The sequence below is a fragment of the Physeter macrocephalus genome, chromosome 9, assembly GCF_002837175.3.
Source record: "Physeter macrocephalus isolate SW-GA chromosome 9, ASM283717v5, whole genome shotgun sequence".
NCBI lineage: Eukaryota > Metazoa > Chordata > Mammalia > Artiodactyla > Physeteridae > Physeter > Physeter macrocephalus.
Window position 1 is genome coordinate 27,426,271 of NC_041222.1, and position 18,345 is coordinate 27,444,615.

An 18,345-nucleotide genomic window follows, 5' to 3' on the forward strand; every position below is an offset into this window, starting at 1 on the left:
TATTTTTTAGATTCCACATATGTGATATCATACAGCATTTGCCTTTCTCTGACTTATTTCACTAAGCACGATACCCTCCAAGTGCATCTTTTTTTAAACATCTTTATTGGAGTATAATTGCTTTACAATGGTGTGTTAGTTTCTGCTTTATAACAAAGTGAATCAGCATCCAAGTGCATCCTTGTTGCAAATGGCAAAATTTCATTATCTTTTATGGCTGAGTAGTATTCCATTGTGTATATATATATATACCACATCTTCTTTATCCATTCATCTGTTGATGGATACTTAGGTTGTTTCCGTATCCTGGCTATTATGAATAATGCTGCTGTGAACATTGGGGTGCATGTATCATTTCAAATTAGTGTTTTCATTTTCTTCAGATATATGTACCCAGAAGTAGAATTGCTGGATCATATGGTAGTTCTGTTTTTAGTCTTTTGAGTAAACACCATACTGTCTTCCATAGTGGCTGCCCCAGTATACATTCCCACCAACTGTGCACAAGGGTTCCCTTTTCTCCATGTTCTCACCATTTGTTATTTGTGGCGATGATAGCCATTCTGACAGGTGTGAGGTGATATTTCATTGTGGTTTTGATTTGCATTTCTCTGATGACTAGCGATGTTGAGCATCTCTTCATGTGCCTGTTAACTATCTGTATCTTCTTTGGAAAAATGTCTATTTAGGTTTTCTGACCATTTTTTAATCAGGTTGTTTATTTTTTTGATGTTGAGTTGTATGAGCTTTTTACACATTTTGGATATTAACCCCTTATTGGTCATATCACTTGCAAATACTTTCTCCCATTCAGTAGGTTGTCTTTTTGTTTTGTCTATGGTTTCCTTTGCTGTGCAAAAGCTTTTAAGTTTAATTGGGTTCCATTTGTTTCTTTTTGCTTTTGTTGCCTTTGCCTTAGGAGACAGCTCCAAAAAATATTGCATGATTTATGTCAAAGTGTGTTCTGCCTGTGTTTTCTTCTAGGAGTTTCATAGTTTCAGGTCTTAACGTTTAGGTCTTTAATCCATTAGAGTTTTTCTAAAACCATACACAAAAAAAGTTCTAATTTCATTCTTTTTCATGTAGCTATCCAGTTTTCTCAGCACCCCTTACTGAAGACTGTCTAGAAGTTTTAGATTTACAGAAAAAGCGAGGAGATAGGCGGTAGAGAGTTCCCGTACTACCCTTCCTGCTGAGCTTCCCTGTTATTAACACCTTACATTAGTATGGTACATTTGTCAAAATTAATGAGCCAGTAGACACATTATTATTAACTAAAGTCCACAGTTTATTCGTATTTCCTTAGTCATTACCTAGTGTCCTTTTTCCATTCCAGGACCCTATCCAGGAACTTAACTAAAAAGAAATGTTTACATTACTTCACTACTATAAATGAAAAGCTAGTGGTTTTAATACACACTAAAATAAACTGTTAAAATGAAAATATTCACAGTATCACAAGCAACTAAACCTTTGTTGAAACCAAACATTTGGGGGAAATTTGTTACTGCAGTTTAGCCAAGTCAGCATAACCTCATATATCCTGATACACCCCCATGCCACTAAATCATCTTATATCCCATCAATAGTATATTAAGCACTGACTTGGTGAGGCTATTGCCCCTTTTTTTACAGAAGGAATTGAGTTCTTTTTTTGTTTTTTTAACTGAAGTATAGTTGATTTACAATGTTGTGTTAATTTCTGCTGTACAGCAAAGTGATTCAGTTATACATACATACACACATATATATATTCTTTTTTATATTCTTTTCCATTATGGTTTATTATAGGATACTGCATATAGTTCTCTGTGCTGTACAGTAGGACTTTGTTGTTTATCCATTCCACATATAATAGCTTACACCTGCTAACCCCAACCTCCTGCTTTGTCCCTCCCCCAACCCCCTCCCCCTTGGCAACCACAAGTCTGTTCTCTATGTCCGTGAGTCTGTTTCTGTTTTGTAGATAGGTTCATTTTGTCATATTTTAGATTCTACATTATAAGTGATATATGGTATTTGTCTTTCTCTGACTTCACTTAGTATGATAATCTCTAGGTCCATCCATGTTGCTGCAAATGGCCATTATTTCGTTCTCTTTTATGACTGAGTAGTATTCCATCGTATATATGTACGGCATCTTCTTTATCCATTCATCTGTCACTGGACATTTAGATTGTTTCCATATCTTGGCTGTTGTGAATAGTGCTGCTATGAACATAGGGCTGCATGTATCTTTTTGGATTAGAGTTTTGTCTGGATATATGCCCAGGAGTGGGACTGTTGGATCATATGGTAATTCTGTTTTTAGTTTTCTGAGGAATGGAATACTGTTTTCCATAGTGGCTGTACCAATTTACATTTCCACCAGTAGTATAGGAGGGTTCCCTTTTCTCCACATCCTCTCCAGCATTTGTTTCTAGAGTTTTTAATGATGGCCACTCTGACCAGTGTGAGGTGGTACCTTGTTGCAGTTTTGATTTGCATTTCTCTAGTAATTAGTGATGTTGAGCATCTTTTCACTTGCCTATTGGCTATTTGTATTTCTTCTTTGGAGAAATGTCTCTTTAGGTCTTCTGCACATTTTTCGATTGGGTTGTTTTTCTGTTGTTGAGTTGGATGAGCTGTTTGTATTTTGGAAATTAAGCCCTTGCCGGTTGCATCATTTGCAAATATTTTCTCCCATTCTGTAGGTTGTCTTTTCGTTTTGTTTATGGCTTCCTGTGCTGTGCAAAAGCCTGTAAGTTTGATTAGGTCCCATTTGTCTATTTTTGTTTTTATTTCTCTTGCCTTGGGAGACTGACCTAAGAAAACATTGGTACGATTTATGTCAGAGAATGTTTTGCCTATGTTCTCTTCTAGGAATTTTATGGTGTCAAGTCTTACGTCTAAGTCTTTAAGCCATTTGGAGTTTATTTTTGTGTATGGTGAGTGTGTTCTAACTTCACTGATTTACATGCAGCTGTCCAACTTTCCCAACACCACTTGCTGAAAAGACTCTTTCCCATTGTATATTCTTTCCTTCTTTATCTAAGATTAATTGACCATAGCGGTGTGAGTTTATCTCTGGGGTCTTAACTCTGTTCCATTGATCCATATGGCTGTTTCTGTGCCAATACCACGCTGTTTGGATTACTACAGCTTTGTAGTATTGTCTGAACTCTGGGAGGGTTATGCCTCCTGCTTTGTTCTTTTTCATCATCATTGCTTTGGCAATTCTGGGTCTTTTATGATTCCATATAAATTTTAGGATTATTTGTTCTAGTTCTGTGAAAAATGTCATGGGTAATTTGATAGGGATCACATTAAATCTGTAGATTGCTTTGGGTAGTATGGCCATTTTAACAATATTCATTCCTCCAAGAGCATTGGCTATCTTTCCATTTCTTTGAATCATCTTTTTGTGTGTGTGTGTGGTACGCGGGCCTCTCACTGTTGTGGCCTCTCCCGTTGCGGAGCACAGGCTCCAGATGCACAGGCTCAGTGGCCATGCTCACAGGCCCAGCCACTCCGCGGCATGTGGGATCTTCCCGGACCGGGGCACGAACCCGTGTCCCCTGCATCGGCAGGCGGATTCTCAACCACTGCGCCACCAGGAAAGCCCTGAATCATCTTCAGTTTACTTTATTAATGTTTTATAGTCCTGCGCATATAAGTCACCTCCTTAGTCAGGTTTATTCCTAAGTATTTTATTTTGGGGGTGAGATTTTGAAAGGTATAGTTTTTTTACATTCCCTTTCTGATATTTCATAGTTAGTGTAAAGAAATGCAACCGATTTCTGTATGTTAATCTTGTATCCTGCTACCTTGCTGAATTCATTTATTCTAATAGTTTTTGTGTGGAGACTTTAGGGTTCTTTGTATAGAGAGAGTATCATGTCATCTGCGAAGAGTGACAGTTTTACCTCTTCTCTTCCAATTTGGATGTTTTATTTCTTTTTCTTGTCTGATTGCTGTGGCTAGGACTTCCAATACTATGTTGAAGAGAAGTGGTGAGAGCAGGCATCCTTGTTTTGTTCCAGATTTTAGTGGGAAGGCTTTCAGCTTTTCACTGTTGAGTATTATATTGGCTGTGGGTCTGTCATAAATAGGTTTTATTATGTTGAGATATGTTCCCTCCTATACCCACTTTGGTGAGGGTTTTTATCATGAATGGATATTAAATTTTGTCAAATGCTTTTTCTGCATCTATTGAGATGATTGTGGGTTTTGTCTTTTCTTTTGTTTATGTGGTGTATCACATTGACTGATTTGCATATGTTGAACCATTCTTGTGAACTTGGGATGACTCCCATGTGGTTACGGTGTATGATCTTTTTAATGCGTTGTTGGATTCTGTTAGCTAATATTTTGTTGAGAATTTTTGCGTCTATATTCATCAAAGATATTGGCCTGTAATTTTCTTTTTTGGTGGTGTCTTTGTCAGGTTTTGGTATCAGGCTGATGGTGGCTTCATAAAATGTCTTCGGGAGTGTTCCTTCCTCTTCAATTTTTTTGGAAGAGTTTGAGGAGGATCAGTATAAGTTCTTCTTTGCATGTTTGGTAGAATTCGCCTGTGAAGCCATCTGGTCCTGGACTTTTGTTTGTAGGGAGTTTTAAAATTACAGATTCTATTTCACCTCTAGTGACAGTCTGTTCAAATTATCTATTTCTTCTTGGTTCATTTTTGGTGGGCTGTATATGTTTCTAGAAACTTGTCCATTTCTTCTAGGTTGTAGAATTTGTTGGCATATGATTTTTCATAGTGTTCCCTTATGGCTTTTTGTATTTCTGCAGTATTGGTTATTATCTCTCCTTTTTCATTTCTTATTTTTATTTGTGTTCTTCTCTTTTCTTCTTGATGAGCCTGGACAGGAGTTTGTCAATCTTGTTTACCCTTTCAAAAAACCAGCTCTTGGCTTTATTGATTTTTTAATATAATTTTTGAGATCCTCTTTCCTCTCTGATCTTTATTATTTCCTTCCTTCTGCTGACTTTAGGTTTTGTTTGTTCTTTTTCTAATTTCTTTTTAAGTGGTCGGTTGAGACTTTTCTTGTTTTTTTTTTTTGAGGAACGCCTGTATCGCTATGAACTTCCCTCTAAGAACTGCTTTTGCTGCATCTCACAGATTTTGTATGGTTGTGTTCTCATTGTCATTTGTCTCAAGGTTTTTTGTTTTGTTTTTTTGCGGTACACGGGCCTCTCACTGTTGTGGCCTCTCCTGTTGCGGAGCACAGGCTCCGGATGCGCAGGCTCAGCGGCCATGGCTCACGGGCCTAGCCGCTCTGCAGCATGTGGGATCTTCCCGGACCAGGGCACGAACCCGTGTCCCCTGCATCAGCAGGCGGACTCTCAACCACTGCACCACCAGGGAAGCCCTGTCTCAAGGTATTTTAAAATTTCCTCTTTGATTTCATCATTGACCCATCGGGTTTTTTAGTAGTATGTTGTTTAGTCTCTATGTAATTGTTTCTGATTTCTTTTTCTGTGGTTGATTTCTAATTTCATGCTCTTATGGTCACAAAGATGCTTGAGATAATTTCTATACTCTTAAATTTGTTGAGGCTAGTTTTGTGCCCTAATATATGGTCAATCCTAGAGAATGTTCCATGTGCATTTGAAAAGAATGTGTATTCTATTTTTGGGGGGTGTAATGTACTGAAAATATCAATTAGGTCTAACTGTTCTGTTGTATCATTTAGGATCTCTGTTGCCTTACTGATTTTCTCTCTAGAAAACCTGTCCATTGGTGTGAGTTTGGTGTTAAGTCTCCTACTATTGTATGATTGTCAATTTCTGCCTTTATGTCTGTTAGTATTTTATGTATTTGGGTGCTTCTATATTAGGTGCATATATGTTGAATGTAAAATCCTCTTGTATTGATCCTTTTATCATTATATAGTGCCCTTCTTTATCTTTCTTTACGGCTTCTGTTTTAAAGTATATTTTGTCAGATATGAGTATTGCGACCCCCACTTTTTCATTTCCATTTGCATGAAATATTTTTCCATCTCCTCACTTTGTCTATGTGTGTCCTTTGCCCTAAAGTGGGTCTCCTCTAGGTAGCATATTGTAAGCTCTTGTTTTTCTAATCCAATCTGCCACTCTGTGTCTTCTGATTGGAGTAGTTAGTCCACTAAAATAATTCTTGATATGTGTTTATTACCATTTTAACGTTGGTTTCCTGTTGATTTTATAATTTCCTCTTTGTCGTTTTTTGTTTTTCCTTTTGTGGTTTGATGATCTTCTTTTGTATTATACTTATGTTCTCTTCTTTTTGGTTTTTGTGAATCTATCATGTTTTTGATTTGTGGTTACCCTGTTTTTCAAGTATGTTAACCCCCATCTTCTATCTCCTTGCCTTAGACTAGTCTAAGTCATAGAGGCTCAAACACATTCTAGGAAATGAAAAAAAAAAATCTACATTTTCTGACTCTCCTCCACATTTTATGATTTTGATGTCCTCTTTTACATCTTCATGTTCATCCTTTTGCTGTTCATTTTGGTTATCATCACGTTCACAGAAATTTTTTGATTTTTTAAAAATCTTTGTACTGGTTTATTTATAGGTGATTTGCTCTCCAATTGTGATTTTCTCTTTCCTATATATTCTTTTCTATTTAGAGAAGATTTCAATATTTTCTTTAGGATAGGTTTTAGTATTGAAGATTTCAATATTTTCTTTAGGATTGCTGTATTCTTTTCGTTTTTGCTCGTCTCAGAAATTCTTTCTCTCTCCTATTCTAAATGATAATCTTGCTGGGTAAAGTATCCTAGGTTGCAGATTTTTCCCTTTCAGGACTTTGAATATATCTTGCCACTCCCTTCTGGCCTGAAACGTTTCTGTAGAGAAATCAGCTGATAGCCTTATGGGGCTTCCCTTGTAATTAACTTTTTCTCCTGCTGCCTTTAGAATCCTAATTTTTGTCGTTTTTATTATAAAATGTCTTGGTGTATGTTTGGGTTTACTTTGTTTTGGACCCTCTGTGCTTCCTGTACCTGGATGTGTTTCCTTCTTTAGGTTTAGGAAGTTTTCAGCCATAATTTCTTCAAATACATTTCCAATCCCCTTTACTCTTTCTCCCCCTCCTGGATTCCCTATTATGCCTAGATTGGCATGCTTTGTATTATCCCATAGGTCTCTTATATTGCTTTCATTTTTATTCATTTGGCTTCCTGTCTGCTGTCCTGATTGGGTGACCTCCATTATTCTGTCTTCTGGGTTACTTGTTCGTTCTGCATTATTTATTCTATTCTTTGCCTTTAGTTCAGTTTTTGCCTCAGCAAATGAGTTTAATTTTTCTTGGTTCCTCTGTATAGTTTCCAGTTCCTTTTTACAGTGCTCTGCATTTTTGTCAATAGCCTTTCTTAATTCCTTCAATATTTTTATTATCTCCTTTTTGAAATCAGTGTCTTTTTGAAATTGGTGTCTGTTAGACTAAAGAGGTCTGTTTCATTGTTCTTTCAGGGGAATTCTCCTGGTCTTTTAACTGGGAGTGGCTCCTCTGCTTCTTCATTTTACTTATATTTCTCATATTCTGTGAGTTTAGGAGAAACAATTATCTACTGTGGTCTTAGAAGTCTCTTTATATGTGGGTTTAACATTTTTGGTTCAAGGGCTGTTCTTAGTATGGCTGCCTATCACCTCTTTCCTCAGCACTTGCTGGCCATTATCCCCTTAACAGAGGGTGTGCAGATGTGGCGGCTGGTGCCCAGTCGTGGGACTCTCAGTGGCAGTGGCAGCTCATGCATGGCCCTGGAGCACGCCATGGGAGCAGAGGCAGCTTGCAACTCTGCTCCCCAGGAGGGCAGGGTCAGCAGCTCGAGACGGCTCCTGCAGCAAGTGTAGGAAGTGTTCCGCTGCCTGAGAGCTTGCACAGGGGAAAACGCTGTAATGGCAGGTTCTGCCCCTCCCCTTGCACACTGCCCACACAATGGTGCCTGGCCTCTAAGGCAGCCCAGGCTTCCTCCTGCAGCCTCAGGTGTGGTTGCACCAGACTCCAAACCCTTCAGGCTGTTTCTGCACAGCCCAGCCCAGCCCTCTCCCCAGGTCTGATCTCCAAAGCCTGAGCTTCTTCATCCAGCCCCTGTCCGCACCAGTGGACATGCATCTCAGGCTGGGAAGTGCAAAGCAGTGGCACTGACCGTCTGTGCAGGTCTCTCTCCATTCTAGCTGCTGCAAACTGGTTGCTGTGCTCTACTCCAAGGCTCTGAAGCTCTCTTGTAACGGCTGATCTCTCCGCCAGCGAAGGAACTTCCGAGGGTACAGGAACCTTTCTTCTTTTACAGCTCCCTCCCAGGGGCCCAGGTCCCATCCTGATTCCTTTCTCACTTTTTTCCTTTTTGTCCTACTGACTTACATAGATTTTCTTGCTGTTTCAGAGGTATGAGGTCTTCTGCCAGCATTCAGTGCATATTTATTCTGTGAGAACCTTTCCACATGTAGATGTATTTTTGATGTATTTGTGAAAGGAGGTGGTGAGCTTCACATCCTACTACTCCACCATCTCGATTGCTCTCCCCAGAAGGAACTGAGTTCTGATGCCTGTCAAGGCCAGTAGTTGAACGTTCCCTATCAATCAAATGTCAAGAGCTTGTATACAGAAGACTACTACTCCACCATCTCGATTGCTCTCCCCAGAAGGAACTGAGTTCTGATGCCTGTCAAGGCCAGTAGTTGAACGTTCCCTATCAAATGTCAAGAGCTTGTATACAGAAGACATATGAGTAAGGCTGTTATCTAGGGCTTCTGTAATAGGAACAGCGGGGACACACACACACATACAGTGCCCATCTTCCGCCAAGGCATTTGGAGGCAGAAGTGGGAGGAACACGGAACACTTATCCTACCCTAGCTCTTCCGTGGTTGGGGAAGCATCTGGAAGGAGACTGCTCTGAGTAGCCTGCGTTGGTTGACTGTGCAGGGCTTGCTCTCCCATACAGGCCAGACCCGCCCAAGATAGCCTACTCCATCTGATTATTTTTTCCTTAATTGAGCCAGAAATCTGTCTCCCTGGCTAAATCCTACCCATACTTCAGGATCCTACTTCATCATCATTCCATGGAACACTTTCCTTGATCTCTTCAAATCTTAGTTATGTGCCCTTCCTCCATGCTCTCCTACCCACCTACCCACCTGTGTTATCCCCATGGTGGCAATGAATCCTCTGCATTGAAAAAGTCTGTTGATGTGTCTGATTCCCCCCTCTCCCATGCCCTGTGAGGTCATGCCCTGTTGATCCTCTATACCCAACACCGAGCAAACTCATTAAGTGTTGGACACATAGATGGATGGATAATAAGGAAACAAACCCAACCCCATTCCTAGTATTTCTATCTTCTGGAGCCCCCAAAGGACGTCTTTTCCCTCTGTCTGTGGCGACTCTCCAGAGATTTACAGACAGCATCCTTATCCCCCTGGGATCCACTCTGCTCCTACCCTCCATTCACACATGCCAGTTTGCAGACTGTCTCCTCACCATCTGGTCATTTTTCCAGGTCCACTCCAGTGGCCTGGGTGGGTCTGGGAGAGCCCAAAGAAGGCAGAGTTTAGGAGTCTCATCCTGTGCCTCAGGAGGTATGTTCCAGCTCTTATGTGCAGCAATTATGGATCGGAAGATAGGATTCTCTAAGGGTGCTGTGCTTCCCTCGGGTCACTTGATTCAGTCTGCAGTAGCTAAGTCCCCTCCGCAGGGTGACTTCCCACAGGTGAAAGTTTAACCCTCGTGCAGAGCTCACAGGTCTCAGCTGCCCCCTACCCAAGCAGCTTACACTGTGGCCTCCTCCCTGGCCTTCCCTGCTGGCCAGTCAGGCCCAAATATTGATGCCTGCTGACAGAAGTGTACAAGCACAGCAAAGACCAATATGGGGGGAGGGGAGAAAAGTTAGGAATTTGGGATTAACAGATACACATTACTATATATAAAATAAACCACAAGGACCTACTGTATAGCACAGGGAACTACATTCAGTATCTTGTAATAACCTATAATAGAGAAGAATCTGAGAAAGAATATATATATAGTAACTGAGTCACTGCTCTACACCTGAAACACTGTAAATCAACCATACCTCAATTTAAAATCAAAAAAAGACCAAAACAACTTCATCATCCAGACCTCCCAGTCCTGTTGAGGCCACTGCCCCTTGTAGCCAGAGGAGACCCTGACTATAGGGAATGGTGGGCATGCTGTGGCCAGACCAGACAAGAGCCAGAGCTGGGTCTTGGAAAAGCACATGAGCCTACACTATCCTCAGCAACAGCCCTGGACCCACATTCTTCCCTTTCCTTCCTTCCATCAGCACAGAGAAAGTCTCTTCTCCAAATGGTTCCTCATGGTGGACTCACATGGGGCCTGCTGGGCTTGTTCCAACCCTGAGTAGTCTCCCAATATGAACACCCTCATCCCACTAGTTCTTTCTCCCTTCCTGTCCAGAACTTTGCAGGATGCAGTTACGGCCATGGGGCTCTGGAGCCCATTCTCCATGATTATCGTCCTTTTTAAATGCAGTCAAGCCTAACATGGCCCTCTGGTGCAGTCTGAGTGACTCACAACACAACTGTCACCCCTGCTCAGAAACCAGTTCTTGCCTGAGTGCAGCCGAAGGCCCTGTCTTGATTGTTAGGATGGTATTTCACTTCTTGGTTTGGGCCCATCATTTGCCACCTATCCAGGCTCCTTGGATAAAAGGCTGATTCCAGGGCTGGAGCAGGCAAAGTACAAGACGGCTAGAATATCTGGTGGCAGAAATTAAGGAAGCACCCTTAAAACGATGGGGATACAGGAGCTAGCTTGAAGGAACTCAGATTGGCCAAATGTGGCACAATCTGAGTATCAAAATAAATGATGATAACAATGTTCACAGGATAAGAATCTATGAGTCCATACTGATAACTAAATGAACAAAAAATTTTTAATGGAAAAGAAAGCTTCTCCATATAATAGAATACCATAATAACTGTATAAGAAATTATGGGAGTTAGAAAATCACTCACCATTTTGCAGCCACCTTGATAATTGATTCAGCAAAAATTATCAATCCAGGCTAAAACTTAGTAGTAGTAGTTTGATGAGGAACAGGACATTTAGAGGCTCAAAGTATCTTTCCACAAATTACTTAGTAAATACAAAAAGAAAAGTATTAACTTCACAGTTGAGAGAATATAACCTTAACCAAGGAGTAAGTTATCAGCGAGAACAAGATAAGCCAACATCTCGTGCCTCTACTTTGATGCGCTTGGGACACAGCACCATGTCTGTGAATTCCCTGCCAAAAACGTATATCCTGAATCTAATCAGAAGGAAACACCAGACAAACCTAAATAGGGGGATACCCTACAGAATAACTGATTTACTCTTCAAAATATCAAGGTTAAGAAAGGCAAAGACTGAGGAATTGTTTTAGATTAAATAAGACCAAAGAGATGTGACCGGCAAAATCTGAATATGAGCTGTGGACCAGATACTAGTATTGTATCATTGCGCTAGTTCCTGCTTTTGATAAGTGTAATGTGCTTATGGAAGAGAAAGTCCTTATTCTTAGGATGTACATACTGAAGTACTTAAGATAAAAAGGGTAGGGTGCTTTTCTCAAATTGTCCCAAATGGTTCAAAAAGAGATATATAAATATATAAAGCAAATAATAAATAGGACAACACATGAACAGTGAACAGTTGAAGCATCTGGGTGAAGTATATACAGGAGTTCTTTGTACTATTCTTGCATCTATTTTCTAAGTATGAGATTATATCAAAATAAAGTTCTTAAAAGAAGGCACTTTAAAAATTTTTACCTAATTAGCTATTTCCAGGTTGGGTCTTCTGCAGGTATGTTAAATACACCTTCTTTGACTTCATCACTGTTAAATGTCCAGCAGGTCAGGGCCACAGAAACTTCCCTCCAGGGAACAGACTTCATTCTGTTAACACCTACCTGTAAGTTATTCCACAAACTGCAAATCTTATTAAAGGTACAAGCATCTAGCCCACAGTCTCTTTTTCTTCAAAGAGGTTATCAGGCAGCATTATGGCAAATAACTTGGTTGGATCAAGGAATCCTCTGTGAATGTATCAGTAAATAAATGGGGTTTTAGAGCTAGGAAAAACGTAGTACAATCCCATTATTCTACAAGTGTTTACTGCCTAATAGCTCTGCCAAGGAAAGAAGGTGCAGCTCATGCACTATGATTCATTCTACAGACACTGATGCTTATATGCCAGGCACTGTGTTAGGCACCCTCTCACGAGACTTGTTGAAAAGGGCCCTCTTTTAAGCCTTTTGACCTCAAACCCCTTGAGGAACAGAAACTTGCATTTCAGTCAACCTCTGGGACTGCATCACCTACAATTAGTGAAGTATACCTGTTGTCACCCAGGACAAGTATACAGCTGACCCCTGAACAATGCAAAGGGTTAGGGGCACTGATCCTCCATGCAGTTGAAAAATCCACATATAAATTTATGTCAGCCCTCCGTATCTGTTCCACATCTGCAGGTTCAACTAACCACTTGCATGGTACTATAGTGTTTACTATTGAAAAAAATCCATGTATAAGTGGACCCAGGCAGTTCAAATTCATGTTCAAGGATCAATTGTATATTTACCATCCTAGGCTTCTCCCCATCAATATCACTCCTCTTGTTGAGTGACTGAAGAAAGCTGTTTCCCCACTAGGACAGAGGCTCTTCAGAGGCCAGGTCACATGCTGTGATCTAATCACTGCTGGAAATTAAGCCTCAAGGTGTCAAAACCACCAGAATCTAAAAAGTATGCATGAAAACACATTTTAAGCCATAAGCACACTAGGAAATCTTTTCCCAGAGACAGATCAGGATATTTTTTTTCTGATGCAGAGTCACATACCTGATTTTCACAACAGCTTAGGTAAAGAAAAACCAGAGGCACTTAGATTTCCTGCTCACATCTCTGCTGGAGGGAAATCAAGTATGCTACAAGTGCCCGCTACCCAGGATCAGATACAAATGGGGACAAGCCAGACAAGAGCATGGAAAATGTGCACTTTAAGCCTGGCCTTGCCATAGAAGTGGCTCTGATAACCACATCCCAGTGCTCAAAGAAATATAAGGATCACCTGTCCCGAATGAGTCATCCAAGGCCCATTTTTACCATGTATTCCCTAATGGATGTCCCAGCTGCTGTGTAAACTTCCTCCTTTCTCATTTTCAGAGAGAGCTGGATTCTGTCTTCCTTCCTCCACTGCCCCTGGCCCCCAGCATGAGTACCACACACCTCAGCTGCTCCCACTGCCTCAGAAGAACCTTGAAGAGCTGAGTCTGGGGGACTTCCCTGGTGGCACAGTGGTTAAGAATACACCTGCCAATGCAGAGGACACTGGTTCGATCCCTGGTCTGGGAAGATCCCACATGCCACGGAGCAGCTAAGCCTGTGTGCCACAACTACTGAGCCTGCACTCTAGAGCCCGTGAGCCACAACTACTGAGCCCACGTGCTGCAACTGCTGAAGCCCACACACTCTAGAGCCCGCATGCCACAACTACTGAGCCTGCGTGCTGCAACTACTGAAGCCTGCATACCTAGAGACTGTGCTCCGCAACAAGAGACGCCACCGCAATGAGAAGTCCACGCACTGCAATGAAGAGTAGGCCCCTCTCGCCGCAACTAGAGAAAGCCCGCACACAGCAACGAAGACCCAATGCAGCCAAAAAATAAATTTAAAAAATAATAATAAAAAACAGATGTTTAAAAATATTTTTAAATAGTCACCTTCTCTTTTAAAAAAAAAAGAGCTGAGTCTGAGCATTAGCCACATACCTAAGTCTCTCCATGTCATAGTCCCGTTCCTCACAGCATCCCTCTGGACACTGACTTCTCCATCTCCCCCTGGCAGATAAGGTTGGTGGCAGTCAGCATCCCTTCCCATCTGTTTCTGGTATGGCTTCCTGTAACTAGAGGCTGAAACCTATTTCCAAGACTCCCTTGCTGCTAGGATTCTAGTTGCAAATTAAGTTCCTATATATGTACTCAGAGAAGAAGGAAGCAAGATGGAGGCCAGCCTCTTAATCTTTTGGCTGTTTGTGCTGACAAGCAAGGAGGTAGAGCATGGGTACTGATAGCATGGGTGGCTGAACCAGAATTTCAGTGTCAAGTTGCCAGCTTCATGAGTTCAAGAAGCAGCTGAATTCAACTAGCTTCATGAATTCAAGTGGCTTCTTCATGCCTGGCTGGCCACCCCAGCTGTGTTCTTGAACTCAGCAGTTCCAGTGGCAACCTCCTGATTCCCGCTCCTGCAACCCTTTAACAGTTTTATAGTACTTTATATCCATGTATTAAACTCCTTTCTCCTTAAGAATATCTAGGACCATTGGTTTTCTGCACTGAACTCTGACTGATTCACTCCCCTCAAAAACGTGGCTTTCAGAGCTGACTCCTGCCCTCTGTGTGGCCTGAGCCAGGCAGAGCAAGTGGGTTAATCATTTCCTCTGATTTGGCTCTGCTGTTTCAGCAGCCCGGAACTAAATTAGTCTGTTTTGGCAAGCCCATCGCATTGGTGACCTGAAGTCTTCTCTTCCAGCCCTACTGGGCGTTGTCCTCACCACGTACTCCTCCACTGGGCCTTCCACAGCACTTCACATTTCTCTTTATTAACCTTTATCCGTCAGATGTGGTCCAGGGTTCAGCCTGTGAGATCTTTTGTCTCCGCCTACCCCAGGCCCACCCTCCCACATCCCACACACGAACCATCTGCCATTTACAACCACGGCGACACCAAAGGAGGGAGATGGAGTCCAACAGGGCCAACACTTTATGTTTCTGCTTAAGACCAGCACAACTGATATGCTGGCTTCTGGCTTCATACCCGTGCCAAAGCACAGCTTCTTTATCCCTCTTTCTTTACAAACAAAAATGCAAATGGGTAGAAGGAGTGGCTATGATGTGGCCAAAATGCTCTGTCTGGAAAGCACACCTCTAGGTGATTTTCCTCCGCTTTGACTGACGGTCCAAGGCCTGGGCTGGGGGCAGTGGGATGGACAGGGTGCCGAGTTTGTGATCCTCCTCCCTGCCCACTGCCAGAGAAACCCTTCTTTTAGAGATCTTCAGCCTCATGGCTTTCGCTATCTCCATCATCCTAAGGAACAAACACAAACACATAAAACAAATGGAGAGTCTCCTCCATGCGAATGCTCAGGGAGGCTTGGCAGGAGGAGGCAGCACATTCGTGCTCCAGGCCATGAAGACAGAATTCCCAAGATGGCCACAAGGGGCAAAGCTCCCAGCAGAGAGGCAGACAAGAGCCCCTCGAGAGCCATCAGATTCCCATTTTAATGTGCTGCCATTAGAAAGTATCTATATAAATGATGGAAAACCAGGTTATCTAGATCCTACTGATAACTGTGTTTCCTTCTTGTAGCAAGGATTGAGCACTTGCTAGAATTTTACAGACTTCAAGTATCTGTTTCTCTTGTATGTTCAAACTCACTACTCATGAGAATGCCATCTGTGGAGCCCTCAGAATAATCCCTCTCTGGACTGCTAGAAGAGTCCAGATAAGGGTGTTTTCCTAGGCTCTACTGAAACACCATCAGGGTCCTTGGAGGTCAGATGCTCCTAAATCACTGACAAAGGCCAACATACCCCACGGTTCAGCATCCTGGGACGCTCTGCTCCCCACACTCAGTCTGAATCCCTTCTAGCGGGGCTAGAAAGGGCCTTAAAGGTTGCCAACTCTGCCAACCCTCCCAGTCAGGTCAGAGAAGCCCAAGTGTGACATCTCTGCCAAACTGCAGCTCTGCCTTGCCTTGGACAACCCCATGGCACAACCCCATGGCAGCTCCTTCCATCTGACTCTGAGAAAAGTGCTTTATGCTAAGCTGAAATTGGGGTTCTCTTATATAACTTCCACCCCTAGTTTACCCCATCGGGACCATACACAGTCCCTCTTCCCAGAGACAGCAGCTTGGAGACTGGAGGTTGCTCAGTTACACAGGGATGGAAGGCTCAGGTTTGAAGCCCAACTATTCCCCTTCTTGGCTGTGTGACCCTGAGAAAGTCACTGAATTCTCTGAACCAAAGATTCTTCCACTGTTTCTTAGCGACATCACTGAGCTATTATGACAGATTTGGTACTATGCCTAGCAAAGCGAAGGCATGCGGTAATGTCTGGTTGCCCATCCATTTAATCATCAATTATTCATTCATCTGAAAACTGTCCCCAGGTCCCTCGACAGTGCCTCATGCTTTCCAGCAGTACCAGAACTACATCAAGGCGCCCTAAGGGAGCTTTTTCTTCTTTTGTGCTCACCTTTTCTCACTGAGCTTCAAGTCCCTCTGTAACACCGTCAGGTCAATCTGGAAGTCGTTTATGTGCAAAGCCAGTATGATCACATAGGCAGTGATCTTTGCCTTCATAGAGTCTGAAATTAAGTTCCGCAAACTGCAAATCAGTGGCAATAAAAGAGAGGCAAAATTAAACTCCGAGATGATTTCTCCAAAAGCAAAGGAAAAACATCCAAGCCTGTTCCCTTATGCATTCAAAATGTCTTCTCATCCCGGGGAGAAGAAGAGGAATTAGAGCAACATCCCTTGTCCTGTTGCGGTGCCCAAGCCTTCACGCACAGTGGAGCAGTGAGCCAATGCCAGTGTCCCTCCAAGGGGACAGAGAAGGCTGCACCTTCCCCAGGCACAGTCAGAGCCTCGCACTGGCGAGGACCCTCCCCATCTTCCCGGCCTGCTCAGCAGGGCTGCTGGGAAAAGTCATCCCAAACTCAGCTGCTGATGACTCTTCCAAGCACACTCAGAGCAGAACACACACTGCAAGCAAGCGGCAGGAAGGAAGCCCAGGTGTGCTGCTTGGGGTGCTTTCCTCAAAGTCATCCCACTGGCCTGCCCTTTCCTGCAACACTGCCTCTCCATACAACAGTAGTTCCGTGGACATTAGGCAGGGGTCCTTGGAAGAAGCATGTGACATGAAATCTTTGTTACAGGACTTCCCAGAGACTTTAACGTGAGCTTTTCCCAAAGGGATAGAGTCTGTACTACAGTGTTGCCTAAACTCGACCCCAGGAGCCCTCCAAATGGCAGTGCCCTCTTCAGCACAGTGTCTCTGTGGATACAGACTGCAATCCAAGCCCCCCTCCCCACTCTCACCACCCTCCCTGTCCTGCTTTCTCCTTTACAGGCAGAAGCTGAGAAATCAAGCCCCCTGACCTGCCATTGTTGTAGATCAAGCACGTAAAGTGCTTCAGCAGTTTGGTGTTAATGATGTGGGGAACTCCAGGTCCCAGGGCACCTACAAGACAAAATAGTCTGATCGTTTTCTTTCAAAACTCTCAGGATACACCTCACCTATGAGCTGGGAAAAGAGGACAACAGTTGGGCCACTGGAATAAACAGAGGCATGTGGGAAGAAAAAAAGGGGCTTGTGAAACAGAACAGCCACTTTCAAATGAACACGTGCTCAGGTGTGCTTCAGCCTGCAGACCATACGTGCACAAGAGATGTTCATGACAGGGCAGTGACAGGAAAGAAAAGCAGACTCCAGTGAGGCCTAAAGATACAGAGCTCAAAAGATGTTAGAAAGCAAAACAGATTGTGGAGAAAGCCCAGGGAGAGGGAAACGAAGGGAGGATGGAATGTGAAAATAACAATTAAGCAAACTGAAAAACATGAGTACAGGCATAGCTCACGGATATTGCAGGTTTGGTTCCAGACCACCACAATAAAGCGAGTCACATGAACTTTTTGGTTTCCCAGTGCATATAAGTTATGTTTATAGTATACTGTAGTCTATTAAGTATGCAATAGTATGTCTTAAAAAAAGTGTCCAATAATTAATTAATTAAAAATGAAAATTAAAAAACAATGTCCAGAGGAAACTTGCACAAGCCTCTTAGATAGCCTAATCCACCAGAGGGCAGACAGCAGAAGCAAGAAGAACTACAATCCTACAGCCTGTGGAACAAAAACCACTTTCACAGACAGACAGACAAGATGAAAAGGCAGAGGGCTCTGTACCAGATGAAGGAACAAGATAAAACCCCAGAAAAACAATTAAATGAAGTGGAGATAGGCAACCTTCTAGAAAAAGAATTCAGAATAACGATAGTGAAGATGATCCAGGACCTCGGAAAATGAATGGAGGCAAAGATCAAGAATATACAAGAAATGTTTAACAAAGACCCAGAAGAATTAAAGAACAAACAAACAGATGAACAATACAATAACTGAAATGAAAAATACACTAGAAGGAATCAATAGCAGAATAACTGAGGCAGAAGAACGGAGAAGTGACCTGGAAGACAGAATGGTGGAATTCACTGCTACAGAACAGAATAAAGAAAAAAGAATGAAAAGAAATGAAGACAGCCTGAGAGACCTCTGGGACAAC

At 42.4% G+C, this 18,345-nt stretch overlaps 2 protein-coding genes across 5 annotated transcripts in view; one reads left to right on the forward strand and one right to left on the reverse strand.

Moving 5' to 3' along the window:
- FBXO10 (F-box protein 10) overlaps window positions 1-13,704 on the forward strand; it is a 77,842-nt gene extending 64,138 nt beyond the window's left edge. For all 3 annotated transcript variants that reach the window (XM_055087091.1, XM_055087092.1, XM_055087090.1), the window contains exon 14: window positions 13,168-13,704. The gene's annotated coding sequence lies outside the window, so the exon portion shown is untranslated. The remainder of the gene's footprint in view (window positions 1-13,167) is intronic.
- An 877-nt stretch (window positions 13,705-14,581) lies between these two features.
- Window positions 14,582-18,345, reverse strand: part of POLR1E (RNA polymerase I subunit E) — a 33,252-nt gene continuing 29,488 nt past the window's right edge. For both annotated transcript variants that reach the window (XM_055087093.1, XM_007108836.4), the window contains 3 exons: window positions 17,166-17,247; window positions 16,261-16,392; window positions 14,582-15,087 (listed from right to left, as the gene is read on the reverse strand). In XM_055087093.1, the coding sequence (XP_054943068.1) occupies window positions 14,928-15,087; window positions 16,261-16,392; window positions 17,166-17,247 (374 nt within the window). In that variant the 3' untranslated portion in view covers window positions 14,582-14,927. The remainder of the gene's footprint in view (window positions 15,088-16,260; window positions 16,393-17,165; window positions 17,248-18,345) is intronic.